Source organism: Panthera tigris, chromosome D4 (genome assembly GCF_018350195.1).
Source record: "Panthera tigris isolate Pti1 chromosome D4, P.tigris_Pti1_mat1.1, whole genome shotgun sequence".
In the NCBI taxonomy this organism is placed as follows: domain Eukaryota; kingdom Metazoa; phylum Chordata; class Mammalia; order Carnivora; family Felidae; genus Panthera; species Panthera tigris.
This window is the reverse complement of record NC_056672.1, coordinates 39,767,222-39,788,772: the sequence shown is the minus strand read 5'-3', so window position 1 is coordinate 39,788,772 and position 21,551 is coordinate 39,767,222. Positions and strand designations below refer to the sequence as shown.

At 41.7% G+C, this 21,551-nt stretch overlaps 1 protein-coding gene across 4 annotated transcripts in view; it reads left to right on the top strand.

Moving 5' to 3' along the window:
* FREM1 (FRAS1 related extracellular matrix 1) overlaps positions 1-21,551 on the top strand; it is a 136,031-nt gene that overhangs the window by 80,667 nt on the left and 33,813 nt on the right. For 2 of the 4 annotated variants that reach the window (XM_042964262.1, XM_042964258.1), the window contains exons 23-26: positions 1,527-1,791; positions 9,547-9,961; positions 15,755-15,956; positions 16,682-16,826. In XM_042964262.1, coding sequence (XP_042820196.1) covers positions 1,527-1,791; positions 9,547-9,961; positions 15,755-15,956; positions 16,682-16,826 — 1,027 coding nt within the window. Of the gene's footprint in view, positions 1-1,526; positions 1,792-9,441; positions 9,962-15,754; positions 15,957-16,681; positions 16,827-21,551 lie in introns of those variants that run through there. The other 2 variants (XM_042964259.1, XM_042964260.1) reach the window with 2 other exon arrangements.

Below are 21,551 nucleotides of genomic sequence, written 5' to 3'. Positions count from 1 at the left end.
CATTCTTTTCGTGCTGATATTTTTTTTTTAATTTTTTTTTTTAACGTTTATTTATTTTTGAGACAGAGAGAGACAGAGCATGAACGGGGGAGGGTCACAGAGAGAGGGAGACACAGAATCTGAAACAGGCTCCAGGCTCTGAGCTGTCAGCACAGAGCCCGACGCGGGGCTCGAACCCACGGACCGTGAGATCATGACCTGAGCCGAAGTCGGACGCTTAACCGACCGAGCCACCCAGGCGCCCCTCGTGCTGATATTTAAGAGCTGCGATATCATACAGAAAAGCAGCAAAATAATCTAGGGTTCAAGTTTGTGTTCTTGAGTCAGATGGCTTGAGCATAAATTCTATCTCTGCCTCTTATTACATGTATCATTGTTAGCAAGTTGGTTAGCATTTCTATACCTTAGTTTCCTCATTTAGAACCTGGGGAATATTATAATACGCTACGTCACAGTTGATGTGAAGGTGAAAAAGCCTTACCCCTGTGCCTGGCACAAAGTAGAAAGCTCAATATCTGTGTTGTGATCATTTTTTAAATGAATGAGGTGAACAAAACTGGATTATAATCCTTAGTTTGTAAAGCTGCACCATTAGTCCCCATGTGACCCTCTTCTACGTCACTCATTTATACAATTCGTTCGCTCATTCATTTATTCTCTTTGAAATACATAATACGCTCCTGTGCAACCGCCATACAATTCAAGGACTGGAACATTAACAGTAATAAACACCTACCTATGTGCTCTTCCCACCCTCCAGAGAGAACCGTCCTCCTGAATTCTGTGTCCATATTCTGACTTTTGTGTATGGTTTTCTGGGACGTGCTCAGGCAGCTAACCATCGTCAGCAAGCTACGTCTGTGCTGTTGCACGTAGCGGTAGTTCACTCATTTTGCTACCGTACACGATTCAGCTGTCTGATTAGACTCTGGTTTGTTTACATATTTACCTTTTGCAAAGGCATTTGGGTTGTCCCCAGCACTTTCCATTGCGGCAGGGTTGCCCTGGCTGGCCTGGTCCACGTCTCCTGGGTGCCAGAGCGCGCATTTCTCCCCAGGACACAGCTGGAGTGGAATCAGGGGGTCAAGACGTCTGTGACTATTCTACTCTTTACAAAATAATGCCAAACGTGTGCCAATTTACATTCCTACCAGAATCGTGTGCAAGATTCTACATCCTCTTCAACGCTTGGTATCATCAGAATCCTAAACGTTTGCAAATCAGGGAGTTACAAGATGGTTGTAACTTACTGTGATCTTGATTTGTATTTCCACAATTATTTATGAGACTGACCTTCTTCTTTGCGTCTTTATTTGGCCATATGTGTTTCCCCTGCTGTGTCCTATCTGCTCTTGTCTTTTGCCTCATTCTTTCATTACTCATGATTATATAAACCTTTCTATGCCATATTAGTTTTGATTTCTGCCATTTGGCCTTTGCTTTTTACCTTTACCTTGGACTTTTTTTTTTTTTTTTTTTTTTTTTTTTTAATTTGGGTCTTGACCGCAAGCTCTTCTGCTCTGCAGGCGACATTGTCATCCTTGCAAAACCGCTTGTGGTGTCTAAAGGTGAGCGAGGTTTCTTGACGACCACCACTCTCCTTGCAGTGGATGGAACAGACAAACCCGAGGAACTGCTCTACATCATCACTTCCGCTCCGCGGTATGGCCAGGTCGAATATGTCCGCTATCCTGGAGTCCCCATTACAAGCTTCAGCCAAATGGACATAGCAGGACAGACAGTCTGTTATGTACATAAGAGCAAGGCGGCTGTCTCCCATGATACCTTCAGGTGAGCCCCAAGGAAACTTTTCAGAACCCCTTCCCTGGGTGAATGCTTAGAAAGACAAAAGGTGGCAGAAAATAAGTTCTCTTCCAACTCTGGTATTGTGCTAGTCTTCTACTGCCGAGATGCATGAAAATATGCAAGTAAAAGGACAACGGCAAAGCAAGATATTAGGGCTGTCGTTTACAAATAAAGCACATCTAAATGCCAGCTTTCTAGGAGGAATGTGAAGACCGGAGATCCCAGGTAAAGAGAGACATAGAAAACGAATTTACTGCTTTTTTGGAGTATCTTTTTCTATCTGAGGAAAGGTATTTAGTAAACATTTGGCAAAAGCAGACACTGCCTTTTGACACGATGTGTTCCAGGAACTATATCATAAATCATGTTGTTATAAAGTGGATCATGTTTCCCCATAGAAACAGTGTTATAAGCGGGGGGGTGCTGCTGTGTACCCGTTCAAGAATTCTGTATCAAACACATCATTGGAGTGAAAAACAATCTGGTGCAAAGACAAAGATCCAACATTAATGAAAGTCTGCACTCATTTAAAATATTGAAATCTGTTTCCAGTCACATAAAGCAAGACAAACTGTAGAGAATTTAGCAGTTCTCAAAGCTGGCTGAACTCAAGGTCCTTGATAGAAATCCAGGTGCCCAGGCCTGGGGTGAGAGTCTAGAAATCTTGGACTAGCCTTTGGGGGGAATCATGCTACATAGGCATTCCTGAGTTTTACCAATTAAAATGGAGGCCCTGAGGGCATTTGCCCATATATGAAGAGCTTCTGACACCTGGTACAATCTTCACCATGTCAGAATACAGCCTTCAATGGGGCGCCTCGCTGTCTTCAGTCAGAAGAGCATGTGACTCTTGATCTCGGGGTCGTGAGTTCGAGCCCCACGTTGAGTGTAGAGATTGCATAAAAATAAAATCTTAAAAAACAAAAAGGATACACCCTTCAAAAGAGCACTGTCACTCATGTAAATGTAACATACTCCCATGTTATTCATTGGGTTCCCATAAGTTATCAAGTGCACTGATACATGCATGCTCCAACACTACTCTCCTCTGCCATACATTCTCTCTAAATTCAATATGTCTGCTATACTAAACATTGTTTCAATGTCAGTAAAGATGACTTTGCTTGAGATGACTGGGATAGTCAGCTGTTAAAAAATTGGGGGAAGTTTGAACTAACAGAATCTTTTTTTTTTTCTTTTGACAAATGTCCTTAACAAGCAGATAATCGTTTGGTTGATCAATTTCTAAATAACAGTTCCGTGTTTGAGTGTTGCTAGGCACTAGCCAAAGCATCATATGTGTGGATTCCTTTTTATGCCGGTTCTTTTGCTCCGGAAGTGGTATAGTTTTAAGACCACTCTGTGGTCAACTCACACATCCTCCAGTGCTCTGGTGTCCTTTTTGTGAAAGGGAATGATGTGCATAGTACGTGTTTCATGGGAGTGGTGGGAGGTTTCAATGAGTTTATGCATGTAAAGTACTTATAAAAATATGTGGCACACAGGAAGAATTAAATAAGTATTAGCTGCTCTTATGGTTATTATTATTATTATTGTTATTGCTACTGTTATCATTATTTACTATGTTCTTTCCTTGGCTCCCTTTTTCTGCCAGTCTTTACAATACCAAGATTATTCTTGAAGGAGGAAAGAAATGACAAAGAAGAACAATGATTGTTCTTTTTTTCCTGGTTACTTATAGAGGTTGGGTGCTTCTTGGCTTAATTCATGTATAGCAGATTCAGGGCCTATAATTTTACACCCATTTCTGGAACGGCTTGCTCCTTTCCATTCCCGCTTTCCCCAGTCAGGACTCATGGGACAGTTTGCTGAAGACATTAATGACTCTTTGGAGAAGCCAGTGACCCTGCGGGAGAAGCCAATGAGTGAATGCATCTAGATGTCCAGAAATCAAGCTTAGGTATTAATCAGATAGTGGTGATGAGCTGCAAACGGAAAAAAAAAATGTATGGGAGGATTGATGATACTCTAAAATTTTCCTAATTCACAACCATAGAAAGTCATACTAGATGACATTTTAGAAATCATTTATCCTAGGGATTTTTAAAATATCTAGATCTTCAAGAGATTTACCAGGAGGATTGATAAAAACACATTCTTGGCTCTCACTCCAGAGAGGTGACTTTGCTAAATCCAGTCTTGGGTCAGGAATCTGTAATTTTAAAAGCGTTGGGGGTGGGGGGGGGCACCTGGGTGGCTCAGTCTGTTAAGCATCCAACTCTTGATTTCAGCTCAGTTTCATGATCTTGTGGTTCGTGGGTTTGAGTCCCGTGTCTCAACAGTTTTTAACTGTTCTCCCGTGTTTTTTTTAACAGTTCTTCAGTATTAACTGCTTTCCTTTTCAGCAGACAGTACTGGTTAAAAGGGGTCCTTTTAAATACACTTATTTAAATACAAGAGCGACTGATATAAAGCAAAACAGGTAAGTCATACGAGTACAGGTACTACAAGAATATGGCAAAAAGGTGTTGTTTGAATAACTCAAGACTAGGAGAGAAGGGTTGGAAAACATTGATGTGTAGGAAAGCTAGCATCGCTTGAATACCCGCAATACGTCAGGCAGGGTACTAGACTCTTTTTTGTCTCTCCTATCCTTTAAGCCTTACGCCACCGTCTCGAGATCTCGAGATGATGTGTTCCCATTTTTGGCATGAGAAAACCAAGGTTCCAAGAGGCATAGAGAGGCATAGAGGCATAGAGAGGCATAGAGAGTCATAGAGGCATAGAGGCATAGAGAGGCATAGAGAGTCATAGAGGCATAGAGGCATAGAGAGGCATAGAGAGTCATCTACATGGACATAAACGAGTATCAGAGCTGAATTTGGCCTCAGATCTCATTTTGAAGAGATTTCTCCATTGTACCAAAACTTCATGGAGAATATGCACCTGTGGGAAGAAATCTCCTCCATGTGTCGTTCTGATGTTTGGCCAGCAGTCTTACATATTTATGATGGAAGAGCCTAGCATCTGCCGAAGACCCGTGTTTTAATCTTGTCGTTTCACCAGCCCGGCCATGGGCTGCCGTGGGGTTTGTCAAGTGGAGCTAAACCAAAGCCGAAAGTCCGTTTTAATGAAAGTGTGACTGTGGCGCTTTTTAAAATATGAAACACACGCAGCCAATCTGATCACCTAAATTTACGTTGCTTGCTGTTGAACTTGGCAAGGAATTTGGCTGGGTAGAAGAGGGAAATTCTGCGGCAGAGGATTTTTCCTTTCCCCCTTCTCTTTTTAATGGAAGAAACGGCAGGATTAATGAAATGGGGGAGTTTAATGGTCAGGTTTTACCTTCTGCAAAAGTATTTTGTGAATCATAAATTTCTCCTGCATTGTTTGGTGCTGCTGGCCTGGAAGAAAGATATGGCAGCACATGTTAGGACAGATGACACCAAGTGATTAGCAAGCTGACTTCAGCTGCTGGCAGTCGGGTACTAAAAGAACATGCTAATGTCCTCCATTTTGACATGCTGGCTGGACTTTTTTTTTTTTTTTTTTTTTTTTTCTCCTTCGGAACTGGCTCTATTTATGATTCCATTTTTATCTTTTAAATGCCATGACAGATGGCAGATTCTTCAGCCAACTCTAGTGCCAGGAAATGCAGAAAGCCTGAAAGCACCCTGGTAATGGTGAAATCAGACCAGGCAGGCACCCCCAGACAAATCGGAGAGCCATTCCCCAAATTTCACGAGAACCGTGGTCATCCTGGCTGCGTCTCTTCTCAGGGGGGCCTAATAAAGGAAGTTCAACAAAACGGATCCACAGAAGGAGCTGCTGCCTTGATATCACCAGCTTCTTAACCTTGGGACGGATGCCATCATAGCCATGGCACGGTTGTTTGCAAACTTGAAAATGTATTTGGGAGGTTTCTTTGCCGGGGTGTCGGGGAGAGCATTTGGAAGATCATCTGGTCAACCTTGGCAGACATGAACAGCACTGACCTTGTTGCCCTTGTTCTGCTAGGCTTATTGTGACTGGGAAGCCAACCATGACCGTTCACCCTGTCTCCCTCTGACAACGTTTCTCTGCCCGTGACTAGTTTGCATTGTTACTCGTGAAAGTGGCATGATGTGTTTGACCCAGTCAGGGTCAGAAATGTCATCCTTTTCACCACTGGCTTATTAGCTTTCGGTCAGCACAGACAGCTGCCTCAGTGTCCCAGCTGGGAACACTGGCCTCGGTCAACATATTTCTTACTCTTATATGGTCCCTGGCTTGCTTGCCGTCATTCCCATCTGTCTGATGGCAGGCTGCCGATTTCCGACATGGTCAGATCCCCATCATCAGGCAGGGAGGAGTCTGACATGGACAGCCTGAACCGCTAGACAACGTCAGTGTCCTCACACAGGTCATGCGTTTGTAGATAACTGCGGCTGTCCTGAGACTGAGCTTTGAGGTGTTTTCAGAATTCACTCTCCAGGGAGGAAAGTCAGAATGCCCCCCTGTGACTCACTCGAGTCCCCTTTGAACTCCCTTTCTACTGATCCCCATCTCTCCCCTCCTTTCCCCTTTCTTCTCCACCCATCTCTGACAAGGTGCTTTTAATGGGTCACAAATTCTTTAATTCCACTACTTATACGAAAAACGCATGTCCTTTGGCTTAAATTTGTGCTAAACCATACACAGCTGACTTAAAACTTCCCAGAAGAGTGTATTTTTGAGATAGGGATCGGGTAGGGAATAGAGAGCCACTTTATTTGAAATGAGAGGCATGAAACATATTTCTGGAGGGGGAGAGTGGAAAAAAGACAAATTGGAGGCCCAGAGAGAATTACAGCCACCTTGCTTGACTTGGGGTCAGATGATAGGCTCCAGGGAGGAAACCTGAAAAAGTAACAGGTAAACAGTGGAATAAAAGCATAATTCCAAGAAAGGCTTTCCCTGAGAAACAGATCGTGATTTTTATCTTAAAAATGCGTATCACTTGACATCTGAAACTGTCAAGGTGACTACAAAGTACAAGCTGAAGAGCACACAGATAGTTTTCCGGGTGCGTTTCTGTTTGCTTTTTCAAAAATAACGAATTTTGCAAACACTCATGAGCCAGCAGTGACATTGCCCTATTGGCTTAGAACACATTTAGCAAACGTTTAGCTTTGCAAAAGAAAAGCTGCTTGTTTTATTTTAAGGAAAACTAGGCAATTTTACTCAATCTGCAATTCTAAAGTTACGGTCTTTATTCAGACTGTAAAAATAATGCTATGGAGAAAAAAACCCAGGTTATATTCTTTGCAAATCGAGGTGTGTGAAATGTCAAAGGTCTGCTTTATTTGTAATATTCCACTTGGCAATTTCACTTAGCAAAAAGGAATAGATCCTTTTCCTGTGCATCATGTCATATTTTCTTGGGAGGCAGGCTTATCAACTAGATAATTAGAAAGCTCAAAATTTGAGCTTAGCCTTCAGAGTAAAATCTGTGCTCAGCCAAACCTCTCTTCTTTTCCTTTTCGTCCAGCTGCTCCTTTTGCTGAACCCTTTGCCTCAGGCAGGCTGAGGCTGTTATGCTCCTACAACCTGGTTTCAGGTTCTTTCCTATTCAGAAGCAAAGCAAACTGAAAATAAACTGAGGGTCGATGGGGGGTGGGAGGGAGGGGAGGGCGGGTGAGGGGCATTGAGGAGGGCACCTGTTGGGATGAGCACTGGGTGTTGTATGGAAACCAATTTGACAATAAATTTCATATTAAAAAAAATAATAATAATAATGGAAAAAAAAGCAAAGCATCAACCCTTAAGCCCTGAAGGACAAGACACATTTTTACAAAGAATAAAGAACTTATGAGTCATATTCGTCAGATTAGTAAAATAAATAGAAACCTCATATCTTCTCTTATTAAAAAGAAACCTCCAAAGAAAATTCTTATATAATTTAAGGTTATATTCTGCTAAAACATTCTTTTTAGAGATTTTTACATCCGTGGAATGCAAGAGTGTCTCCTCCGTGAATATTTCTAGCAACCACGGTACATGGAGAAAAATTGATAGCTACAACTCCGTGATGATTTCGCAGTATATTTCCTGGGTCTGTGGTGCGTTTGTGAGTTACATTTGCGAGTAGTGGTTTCCTAATATTTTGGAATTGCCACAGCGTGTTCGCTTTGCTTAATTTCATGATACTCTCAGTTGCCCTTCAAATCAAACTTACACATCGACACATTCTTTTTTTTTTTTTTTTTTAAATTTTTAACGTTTATTTATTTTTGAGACAGAGAGAGACAGAGCATGAACAGGGGAGGGGCAGAGAGAGAGGGAGACACAGAATCAGAAGCAGGCTCCAGGCTCTGAGCCATCAGCCCAGAGCCCGACGCGGGCCTTGAATTCACGGACCGTGAGATCGTGACCTGAGCTGAAGTCGGACGCTTAACCGACTGAGCCACCCAGGCGCCCCACATCGACACATTCTAAAGATCACTTCCGTTAGTTTTATTTTGACTTTGACAGTGGTGGGTGGAATGTGGTTTAGTGATCAATAAAATCAAAAGCACATTAGGGTATCATACATCCAAGGTCATGTGAGAGATTTTGCTTACTTTGAATTGATATCATTTGAGCTTTCTCTTCATCATTCTGCAGTGGCACTCAGGTATACCAATCTGGTTTTGTGGTCTATTAAACTGGCCCATATTATAAACTCTGCAAGAGCAGAAGGTGTGGGGTCCAACGACCTGGTTCTAATCCCAGCTCTGCCTCCTACCTGCCTTACGATCTCCCACTACATTCTTTACTTTCTGCTATAAATGTTTTTCTTTAAATCAGGAAGGTAATTTTTGTCTAGCATAACTCCCATATATACTGTAAGGGGAAAATGTAGGCGCACAAGAAAAAATGTAAGGGATTAGAACATCACATGATATTTTAGAGCAGGATGCTCCTTTGCAATCGTCCGGTCCATCTTTTAGTTTACCGAAGAGTGAAGATGAGGCCCAGGAAGGGGAGAGGAGTTACGCTCATAGCTGAGTCATGTGACTTGCCCTTGAGAAATTTACCGTGAAAATACATGAATAAAATGAAATAGCCAAAATGGGCCACTGGATTGGCCCCCCAATTATCAGTCTTAAAGGCTTGGCCCATTAAATGCCTACAAGTAAAATACAGTTGCAAAATTATGAATATGTAAAATGGGTCTACTCTTCAGACTCATGCAGTGGGTCTACTGGTATGTGAAATTCCTATGTAGGGCAAGGAATTCTACTAAATACTGACTATACTGAATACTGATGAGCCTGAGGAATACCATTGGCAGAATTAGCCTACTCTATCACATGAGTCTGCCACCAATGTTTTTTTTAAGTTTATTTTGAGAGAGAGAGGGAAGGGAGAGCACATGTGAGTGGGGAATGGGCAGAGAGAGAGGGAGAGAGAGAATCCCAAGCAGGCTCCACACTGTCAGCACAGAGCCTGACCCAGGGATCCATCTGAGAAACTGTGAGATCACGACCTGAGCCAAAATCAAGAGTCAGATGCTTAACTAACTGAGCCACCCAGGTGCCCCTGCCACCGACATTGTTGAGAGAATACGTTTGGATGTAGTATGTACGTAGTTTATGTGTTACCTAGTGACTGGTTTAATGGCTAAAATGGCATCCTTCTGAAAGATCTGCCCTTGAGTTTTCATTTGAGCCCCGACAGAACATGTCCTTGAGTAAAGGTGTGAATTGTTATCATTTCATTCCGGTAGATGGTGACACGAGATCCCATGCTGAAGGCTGCCTTGCCTCTCTTTGCCAGATTCATTGTCAGCAATGGGCTGCAGACCAAACAGGGGGTGTTTGAGATCACACTGGAGACCGTGGACAGAGCCTTACCCGTGGTGACCAGGAACAGGGGGCTGAGACTGGCCGAGGGGGCCACGGGCCTGCTTTCCCCTGACCTCCTCCAGCTGACCGACCCTGACACCCCAGCGGAGAACCTCACCTTCGTGTTGGTCCGGCTCCCACAACATGGCCAGCTTTACCTGCGGGGGACAATGTTGCTTCGGCACAACTTCACTCAGCAGGACGTGGACAGCAGGAATGTGGCCTACAGGCACTTGGGAGGGGACTCCCAGGTTGACTGCTTTACTTTTGTGGCCACAGATAGGACAAACCAAGGCTTTGTTGTGGATGGGAGAGTGGGACAAGAACCTGTTACATTCACCATCCAGGCAAGTATGACAAATCCCCGGTTCATTGCCACAGGTGTAGAGAAAACAACTTTGGGAAGAATTATTTCCTCCTTCCCTTCCTTCTTTTATTCACCTGTGTGCCGTGCAGTGTGTTTACAGCATGCCAGGCACTAAGCAAGGCACCAGGCGTATTAATACGGACAAGACAGTTGTGGTCCCCGCCTGCCAGCTAATGACCAAGAGTCCGTGGTAGGACAGAAAGGAGCAGGAAACATGGGCTTTGGAGTCAGACTTGACTGGGTTGGAATTTCTATTTGCCATTTATTAGCCGTGTGACCTTACGAGAGTCGTTTAACTCTTCGAACTCAGCCTTTCTTCTTTGAAAACCATGCCTTACAGCATCGTGGTATCCAAGGCGCTAGTATATTGCCTGAAATATATTAGATACTCAATATCTTGTAACTAGTGTTGTAATATCTAACTGTACTATTACGGTGATGCTTATTGGTCCACATCAGCTGCTGGCGTTTTAACGGTTTTCGATTAAACATATGAAAACATACAAGGCAGCATCGATAGGACACATGAAATGATGATGAGAGACATAATTGCAGCAGTTACAAGTTCTGGAATGTTAACTGTAGGGCAGGCCCACTTTACGTAAATCTCATTTCCTTCTCATGAAAGGGGCAATTTTATCGTTTCCATTTAATAGGTGTTCGGAAATTCACAAGTTAAATACCTTGATCGAAACCAAATGAGGACCTCTAGGCTTTCTGATCCCAAATTCTGTGTCCTTTCTCTGGCACTACTCTGCCACATTTATGTTGCCTATCAGGATGATTTTGGGAGGGCATCATGTGTTTTTCTTTTTTTACTCAAAACACATCAGGCATGTTCTGTTTCTTAAACCCTTGAATCCACTCTCTTGGGATGTAGTTTATCCTGTTCTACACACTTCCACCCACTGTAAGAAAGCTAAATCTGTGTGTTACTTCAGGATACCTTCTGATTATGCAAAATAATAATTTTCCCTTGCTCTTTAGTCCCTGTGTTGGTCAGGATTTTCCAGAGAAATAGCGCAGACAGGATGTATTATATAGAGAAAAGGAGGGAAAAAAGAAAGAGAAAAAGATTTGTTTTTGGAAATTGGCTCACAATTGTGGGGTCTGACATGTCCAAAATCTGCAAGGCAGGCCGGGAGGATGGACACTTCATCAGGAATTGATGTTGTGGTCTCCATCCCAAAGGCAGTCTGGAGGCAGAATTGCTTCGTATCTAGGGGACCTCAGTCTTGTCTCTTTAGGTCTTCACCAGATTGGATAAGTCCTACCCACACTATGGAGGGTAATCTGCTTTACTCAAAGTCAACAGACTGAAATGTCAACCACAACTAAAAAATACCTTCACGGCAACATCTCGCCTGCTGTTTGACCAAATGAGCATCGTAGCTAGCAACCTTGACATATAAAATTAACCATCGCAGTCTCTATCTAAGGTGGGATTTGAGTAGAAAGGTGGTGAACCATGATAATGTGGAGTGGTTGCTGGATAAGTCTTTGTCTCTAGGGAGGTCCAGAAAATGTCCTGAAATTATGATGCACTGGGAGAAGAGAGAAGGTACTGATATCATTGACACAGCATGAAAGAAGTACTTTGTATGTAGTGACATTATGGGTTTTTTTTTTTTAAATGATATGTTTTAATTGTTATTTGTCTCATCCTACTCTCCAGTCTATTAATATATTTTTTCCTGACCCCTGACTCCTGACTCCCCGCACTAGGTAGAGGAATGTCATTGTGCTGTCCAATCAGTATTACTTTTCCGGGTCTATTTGGCTGTATATTTGTAGGAGTTATACATTGTAAGTACAGGCCTCAGAGTTCCTTCCTACCCCCAGAGTAGAGAAGGAATAGGGAGTAGAATTTAGAAAAGGTATCAGTATTTAAATCAGTCCAGTCCCAACAACATCATCATCATCTTACAGAACATGGTTATTATAAGAGGGTGATCTCTTGAAAGTTGCAGAATTTACTGATAGGAAAATGTTGGATATACGCTGTGAAGGTTCTTTTTCATCCAAAGGACAAGGTTCTCTTTGCCAAAAAATACTATTATGTGTAGACAAGGAAAGCCTCAAATTTTCTCCCATAATTCTCCCGAATGTTCTGGTCTTTCTGAGCAGGGGGGTCAAGCAGTTTAGGAAGTAAGTGGCCTTCTTTTCTTTAAAAAAAAAAATGTCTTGGGCTCCAATATTTTAAAATACTTCTGGTATGCTAAGCCAGAAGACCTGTTTTTGAAGAAACCAGAAGTTTAATGAGATTAGGGCAAGTAGGACCCAATACACAATAGGAACCATGTAACCAGAGATTACTTTTTTTTTTTTTTATTTGAGAAAGTGTGAGTTGGGGAGAGGGGCAGAAGGAGAGAGAGAATCCCAAGAAGGTTCTACACTCAGCTTGAAGCCTGACGCAGGGCTCAATCTCCCTACTGTGAGATCATGACCTGAGCCAAAATCAAGAGTTGGACACTCAACTGAATGAATCTCTGAGGTGCCCCCCAGAGCTTAAATATTAATGTGTATTTTTTTAAGGTTATTTATTTACTTTGAAAGAGACAGAGAGAGCTGGGTGGGGGGGGGGCAGAGAGAGGGAGAGAGAATACCAAGCAGGTTCCACACTGCCAACGTGGAGCCCATTGTGGGGCTCAGACTCACAACCGTGAGACGATGACCTGAGCCAAAATCTAGAATCGGACGCTTAACCAACTGAGCCACCCAGGCTCCCCAAATATTAATATATATATTTTTTAAACAAGTGATCACAACAGGCATTTATTCCTTTTGTAACACTTCTGTTTTTACAGAAAATATATTTAAAAAAAAACATATCTACACTCAGCTGGTTATAATGTTGAGGATTTCTTACATGGCTTCAAGTATTTTTACTTTTCCTTCTCTGCCATTGACCGTCCCTTCCACTGGCCATCCTCGTTATAGGACTTTCTCCCCCCAAAAGGCCATGATCATGATTTGACCTGCCCACCTCCCACCCAAGTGCATAACTCTGAGGTTGTTGTCCACACTTTTTAGGAGAAGGGAATGACTGTAACTTTTGGAAATGGTTGTTGCTTTTTTTGTTTATAAAGTAATTGTTTATTATAAAGAATTCATGAGCTGCAGAAAGGGACAAAAAAAAAAATCCTTCACAATCATACCACTCAAAGATAACTAATTTTATGAGGCACCTGGGTGGCTCAGTCAGTTGAGTGTCTGACTCTTGATTTCCGCTCAGGTCGTGATCCCAGGGTCGTGGGATGGAGCCCTGCATCAGGCTCCATGCTGAGCGGGGAGCCTGCTTGGGACTCTTTCTCTCTCCCTCTGCCCCTCCCCCGCTTGTGCACTTTTTCTCTGAAGGATACTGTATTTCCTGTCAAGCATATTGCCTGTTTCCACTCTTCCTTATGTTACAAAAATTTCCTAATGTTATTAGATCTTTCTCGAAAACATAATTTTTAAAGGTTGAATAGCACTCAGTGACAGGAAGAGATGGTTTATAAATCTTCTGTTGGACTTCTATTTTGTGGATTTTCAAAATTGCTACTAAAAATTATATTTTAGTGAATATATACACACATTTTTGTATAAATCTAATCATTTCTACAGGACATACTCAAGAAAGTGAAAGTTTTGGATCAAAGTATATGTACGTTTTTAATATATACATATGCCAAATTTCTCTACAGAAAATTTTCACTAATTTGCACCGCTACCCGCAAAATACAAAAATGACGGTTTCCCCAGGTTACCAACATGATGTATGATTATTTTTTGAAAAATGTTTAATGTTTATTTATTTTTGAGAGAGAGACAGAGACAGGGTGGGAACGGGGGAGGAGCAGAGAGAGACAAAGACACAGAATCCGAAGCAGACTCCAGCTCTCTGAAGGTGCCAGCACAGAGCCCGACCTGGGGCTCAAACCCACAAACTGTGACATCACGACCTGAGCTGAAGTCGGAGGCTTAACCAACTGAGCTACCCCGGTGCCCCTGATTATTTTTGTTAATAAAAAAAAAAAAAAAAAACCTGGCCAACCTGAGAGGAAAAAAAATACTTGATTGTTACAAAACTCCATGTAGAAATACACCATGAAGCATGGTATTTCCCCCACCCAATTTAAAAAAAAATGTTTTGGGGTGCCTGGGTGGCTCAGTCGGTTAAGCGTCCGACTTCAGCTCAGGTCACGATCTCGCAGTCCGTGAGTTTGAGCCCCGCGTCGGGCTCTGGGCTGATGGCTCAGAGCTGGAGCCTGCTTCCGATTCTGTGTCTCCCTCTCTCTCTGTCCCTCCCCCGTTCATGCTCTGTCTCTCTCTGTCTCAAAAATAAATAAACGTTAAAAAAAATTAAAAAAAAATGTTTAAAACAGGTTTGTACAAGTAAATGCTTACCGAATTTTGTCTATGTCTGTATGAACATATACGTGAACAAAAATGTATTACAGTCATCTCTTATTCTGCAACTTATTGGTTTTTTGTTTGTTTACCAGTTGACACTAAGTTGTGGAAATTGCTTATTATCAGTTCCTTCTACCTCTGTTTTTTAAAATAGCTGAATGATAGCTTAAGTATATCATACCGAACACAAAATAGAGTCTTGTCACGGCATTTATTCTTTACTTTGCTAGGGTGAACCAAGATTTACAATAGTATCCTTTTTGGGTAAGTGAAGTTGATAATTCACTGGCTAGGAGATTGTGTTCCTGTACCTGTTGTTTGGTATCAGTGGTGAACTGTGCTAATTGCTTCGAACTTGCTCCTTCCCTAACCTACAACGGTCGTTTGCAAGAGGGTCCGAGCTTCATTCCATACCTGAAGGAGTGTTTGAACCTATCTGCCTCTTTCACTCGTAGGTCATTGCCCCTTCACTATCTTCCCAAATGGAGTCTACCTGTTCAGTTGCCTGGTTCTCATCCTCAGTGGAACAAATATGCAAATGCCTATAAATAAGCACCTTTCAGAGTACCTGCGTGGCTCAGTCAGTTAAGCGTCTGGCTTTGGCTCAGGCCACGGTGTCACAGTTCATGAGTTCAAGCCCTGCGTCGGGCTCTGTGCTGACAGCTCAGAGTCTGGAGCCTGCTTCAGATTCTGTGTCTCCCTCTCTCTGACCCTCCCCTCCTTGCACTCTCTGTGTCTCTCTCAAAAATAAATAAACATTAATAATAACAATCACCTTTCATTTTTTTCTCACTAAGTATTTCTAGTTTTCACACCACATTTTTTTGCCATTTGAACAAAGATGTGCCCCCCCAAAATATTCAGTGCATTCGTGATGCATATCCTTATGTGTATCTTTATAACCTTATTTCTGTATATCACCAAGCTCTGGGAAAATTCAAAATTCCTCCTGTGGAGCTAACTTTATGTTTGCAATACAATTCTTGGGTCAATTTTCATGTATTCAGTCAACAAATATTCCTTGAGCTGCTGTCATGGTTCAGGCACTGTGCCAGGTGCAGGGAATGCAGGGGGTGCGGGTACGGGTGGAGACATAACGTCTACCGTCAGGGAGCTTATGTCCTAATAGGAGAGTCAGACAATGGACAATTCACAAAGCTGAGTCAAAGTTTATAATGGAAAGTTAGCCTCTGCTCCAGGCACTATGATATTTACTGAGGATATTGTGAACAAGCCAGCCTTTAGCAGAAATGAACAAATGAGGAGGATAAATAATCTGAAATTTGGGGTAGATTATCATTGTTGACTATTAAGATCCTATGTTGCTTGGAGATGAGAAACCTTTGTCTAAAAGCGTATGTAATTATTGACTATCCAGGTTGACCAGTTGGACAAAACAGCCCCCCATATCACACACTTGCACTCCCCTTCTCAAGTGGGGCTCCTGAAAAATGGCTGTTACGGGATTTACCTCACTTCCCGTGTGTTGAAGGCAACAGACCCTGACACTGATGACGATCTGATCATCTTTAAAATTCTACGAGGCCCCCAACATGGACATCTGGAGGACACAACAACGGGTACTGCCTTCCTTGATCCTTGTAATCGCTCATCTTAAAATACCCAGTAGCTGGCAATGCGAGAGAGTAATTTAATTAAGTGTCGGCCCATTTGGTAAACACTCCCCAGGGCTTACTGATAGATGCAGTTTGTAAATCAATATCGGTGCTAAAGAGGGTTTGAGGCTGAGCTTCCCTAAATTCATCTTGAGTGGGGGAACCAAGTGCTGATACGCAGCTGTTTATTGTTTATAATTCTTTATATCAGCCAGATTGGAATATAGTCAGAGGAACACAGAGTGTCAGGACCAAATTCATATTTGTGAGTAATTTTTTTTAATCAGGAGTTCTAAATGATATCAGTTCATGAAACAAAGAAATACAATTGGGAGGGGGTAGGATGGTTTCTCCAGGATTGTATATTATTTTGCTTCATGAAGACAATGATCAAAATGTGTCACTAAAAATAATGGCACAGAATTTGAGATTTTATTGCTGTATCTTCCTACTCTCCCCTATTTTTTGTATTTTCTTTCAGACAATATTTCTGAGCCAAAGTAAAATTTAAAGCCTAATATAATTTTATTGCATATGAGTTTTAAGATACTTGCCGTAATGTTCATTTCTTTAAAAATGTATACTTTGGCTGTTTTTAAAGCTGTGCTTAAAATGGGCATACAATTTATCAACTTTTATTTAACGTTTTGTTTGAATCCCTGTGAAATGTATTCATTTCTTTTTTATAGGTGAATTTATCCACGAGAAATTTACCCAAAAGGACTTAAACAGTAAGACCATTCTTTACATCCTAAACCCATCTTTGGAAGTTAATTCAGATATCCTGGAATTTCAAATCATGGACCCCACAGGGAACTCTGCCGCTCCTCAAATGTAAATTATTTTGCTTGTTCAGTGGTCCTGTATATAATGTCCAGAATGTATCTGATTATGAATGTGAAATATTCTTCTTCAAACAAAATATGAAGATCAATGGACAGGCCATTTTAGAAGCCCACAGAATTTATTTTGGAGAAAGAATTTTCTTTCTCATGGGTGATAATAGGAAAGCCAGTAGTCTTATAGAATATGAGAATATTAGAAATTTAAGTTATATAGTGCTGGCTCATTCATGTGACTCATGTAAATGCTTACACTTCTACCTACACACACACACACACACACACACACACACACACAGAAGTTTCTGTCTTGACAATTCACTGACATTCAGGACTGAGTTTGCAGGCTCATGTACAAATCGTGCAGCAAGAGGTCACTCTAGGACTGCGTTAGTAACCAGAGTCTTCTAAAATACCTACAGCAGGAAGAATGGGGTAGTCAGGAAGTGTTAGCAAAACGTCTCTTCCCTTCCAAAGAAACGAAAAATCCAAATGATTACTTGTGACTGCATCTTTAAGCTAATAAACCTATCGCAGGTAAGATGAAGACAGCGTAAAGGGGAGAATAGACAAGTAGTGACGCTTAGAAACGTACAGAATGTACAACCATCAGAGTAACAAATCCTCACAATTACAAGATGAATGGCTATTGTAATATTTCTGACGGGGCCCCTGTTCTAAACTTCTCTTGAATGTAGACCTTGAATAGCTTACCAGCTAGCAGAAAATCACAGAAAGGTTATTTATAGTCCAATTCTCCTTGTGCTGTGTTTTTCTTTTGAATTTTGACACTCTTCCCAGTCACCTTATAGAAAAGTCGCTTATTTATCCTAGTTTCTGTATTTGCTGCCATCTAATCAAACTACATGTCATAAGCTGGTACAGCCCCCTTATGGGCTTTTTATGTCAGAATATAGACAGAGAAAGAAAACAAATTCGCCTCTCTGGTTTCCATTCTTACTTTTTCTGACCCTGGATTGTAGTTCCAATTGTTGCCAGCAGAGGTCTCTATAGTCATTGTTAGAAAAACGCATTCCCTTTACAAAATTCATTCCCAGAGTCCCACCTGCATGGCCCTGGCCCTGATATAAAGTACCTGCCCAGATTTATAACCTTCCCAGATTTTTATTGAGTGGCTATTATATGCCAGGTTCACAGTAGCAGAAGCTGGGAAATACGCATGAAGAAGGAAAACCTGGGCCCTGACATGAAAATATAATCATGAGGTTATAAACTTCAAATGGATGACCACCACCCATTAAACTGATCTTGTCCGAAAGAAACAATTCCTTGGCATTACCATCCTTATAGAAAATATATTACCTAACTGCAATTTCAGACAAATGTCTTCCAATTCTCAAGAAAATGAAAAAAAAAAAAACAACCCTGTTCCAAAATCATTAATAAATTGATTACATTTGCTTTTATTTAACAAAAATATTTATTTACTTAAGTACTCCATACACCCAAGATGGAGCTTAAACTCAAGACCCTGAGATCAAGAGTCGCACGTTCTTCTGGCTGAGTCAGCCAGGGGCTCCTATATTTGCTTTTTATTTTATTTTTATTTATTTTTATTTTTTAAAGCACACACTTTTTAAAAATTTATTATTATTATCTTTTAATGTTTATTTTTGAGGGGTGGGGGAGGGGCAGAGACAGAGAGAGACACAGAATCTGAAGCAGGCTCCAGGCTCTGAGCTGTTGGCACAGAGCTCGAAGCGGGGCTCGAACTCAGGCCACCCCAGCACCCTGCCTGCTTTTTAATAGTATGACTAAAGAACAGGAGTATTGATCAGACTTGCTGTTGACCGAATGCTGACCCCTCTTCCTCCACCTGTTAGCATAGCATGGCTGACGATTTTTTTTCTCCCAAAGTGGTGCTAGATTGATATTGTTTCAACTACGTGCCCTTTTCATTCCTCAAGGTTACTAAGGACATTGCTTTTGAAGATGATTTGTGTTTTAAAATAATTCTCAAATTCAGAGGAGAATCACGGAAGAATTTATAATCTTAATCGAGGCTATTTTAGATAGATTCCTGCTTCCGTGATATGTTCTCATGTACCTTGCTGAAGATATTTCTATTTCAGCTTGAAATGATGGGAACCAGTGGAACAAGATGATATAAAATGTGCCTACCAAGGGTGAACCCAGAAGTAATTTTGATTTGCTTCTGACACATATCACATTGCTTTCTTTAGAGTGGTAGGGGAGGGTAGAAATTACTCAGAATTTATGTTCATAATTTGTGAATGGTATAGCTGTCCCTTACCTCATTTGGAAGTAGATGTTTTTGGAACAAGAAGCATATTATTCCAGTAAGCAACAATTTTGCGAGTAGTTATCTGTCTTTCCAAAGCAGCCTGCAAGAACGTAGTTACATGTACAATGTATGTTATAGGCATTTGCAATACAGTTGTTTTCTGCTCTATTCCCTTACTCTTCATTTTAACGTCACAACCACCTATGAGGTACCATCATAATCCAGAATCAATAGGTGTGAAAACTAAAGGGCGTTGATGGGAGGTGACTTTTCAAAGCTCATGTAACTAATTAGTGAAGGAGCTGGGATTCAGACCCAGGAAGGATGCTCTAGAGTCCATGGTTTCCTTCATCGTACTAAAGAACTTCTGGCCCACTCTTTAATTTTTTTTTTTTTAACATTTATTCATTTTTGAAAGACAGAAGCAGGCAGGGGAGGGGCAGAGAGAGAAGGGGACACAGAACCGGAAGCAGGCTCCAGGCTCTGAGCTATCAGCACAGAGCCTGATGTGGGGCTTGAACTCATGAACCCCAAGATCATCACCTGAGCCGAGGTCAGACGCTTAGCCGCCTGAGCCACCCAGGCGCCCCACTTCTTGCCCACTCTTAACAAGTCTGCTAAACTGGCCTATTGGGAAAGGAGCAGCAGATTTGTCTTCCTTCTTTCTCTCTAGTCATTGGCCACCCAGGCGACAAGAAGGAAGTAATACTCGTTAAGGACTTTAAGTTTTAGCTTTTTTTAAAAAATAAATTACAGCTATCAATATTAATGTGCAGTCCATGTCCAACCCAATGGGAATTATGATATAGATAACAAACAATAAGGCACCACACCTAGAGCCAAAGAACAAAACAACAGGGCTTGAGCTTTGGCTATGCCATTGACCTAGGTGATCGTGCAAGCCTTAGTTATCTCGTCTGTCAAACGAGGGCCAATACCATGATTTATTTAGAGAAACAAATGAGATAAGGCGTGTGAGAGCATCTTGCATCTTTCAAGTCCTTGACAAATGTGACTTGCGGTGGTGATTGCTGTTGTTCATTCATGTGAGTACAAGATTGATTGTTTGAAGAAGTATCATGATTCACAAAGTAAACAGTCAATATGCTTATGAATGACTAAGCGAAGTCTTGTGTAATTTCGTGTTCTTGTTTGGCTGAGACAGGATTAATAGATTAATATTCCATTCATTTGGAGGGGGTGAAAACCTTCTGTAATAAAGCTAAAGGGACCACTGGTGCAATCTGGAGCAGAAAGGAGGCTCTTTTACAAAAACCAAGAAGGACCCATGTTCAGTGGGATTGTTCAGGATCTTGACTGCTAGTAAGTTTTTTGCTATTGCAACATTTCTATAGAATGTCAATAATGAAGGGTCATGAGATATTCCATTAGAAAAGGTGTTAGGATGGGGCGCCTGGGTGGCTCAGGCAGTTAAGCGCCTGACTCGGTTTCAGCTCAGGTCACGATCTCATGGTTTTTGGGATCAGCTCCGCATGGAGCCCCACATAGGACTCTGGACTGACAGAGTGGAGCCTGCTTGGGATTCTTTCCCTCCCTCTCTCTCTGCCCCTCCCCTGCTTGCATGCACATGCTTGCTCTAAATAAATAAATAAAATAAATAAGTAAATAAACAAACTTAAAAAAATAAGGTGAAAATGCAATTTAAAAAAAGGCGTTAGGAAGTCTTGATTTGATCAAGTTGTGGCTAGCTGGCTAGCTAGTTTGTATGCTGTTTAACTGCATCACAACCTAGAATTGCGGAGATGCTTGTATGGAGTGGGAGTTTCCGAGCCAGGGAAATATTATACAGCATATCTCCACTTGATTTGACTATAGAACTACCACCACCCCACCCCAGAATAGCTCACGGAACAAATTTTGCATGGGATACATTTGGGAGACATTTTATCGTAAATAGCAATTATTTCATCACACTAAAACCCGTGGAAATTTGCATAAAGATTTCGATTTGGCTAAGTGCCTAAATTTCAGGCACAGTGCTAGGTGCTTTCCCATATGTTGTCTAATTTAATCTGCAAAATACAGTCCTCTGAGGGTGATAAGGAAATTAGGCTCCACGCATTTAAGTAATTGGCCACAAGTCGCTAAATGAATGAGTGGCAGAGCTGAAAGTGAACCCTGACCTCACGACCTCAAAGTGAGTGCCCATCTCATCGGCTCGTGCCTTGGCATGACTCACACGTCATACCTGTCTTCTAGCCCTGCCCCAATCTCAGGATGGTCTGCAGAGCTCCCAAGCTCAGCTAACAAGGTCTCGCTCTGTTCCTCAAAAACACCTTTGCAGCCCACAGGTGCAGCCAACTTCTGACCGAGGCAGTTTCTTAACACATCTTCTACATTGACCTCTTTCATGTGCCCACTGGGGGGGAAAAAAAGTGAACTTAAAAAGAAAAGTTGACCCAGGCTGAAGTTCTGCATAACTCTGGGCTG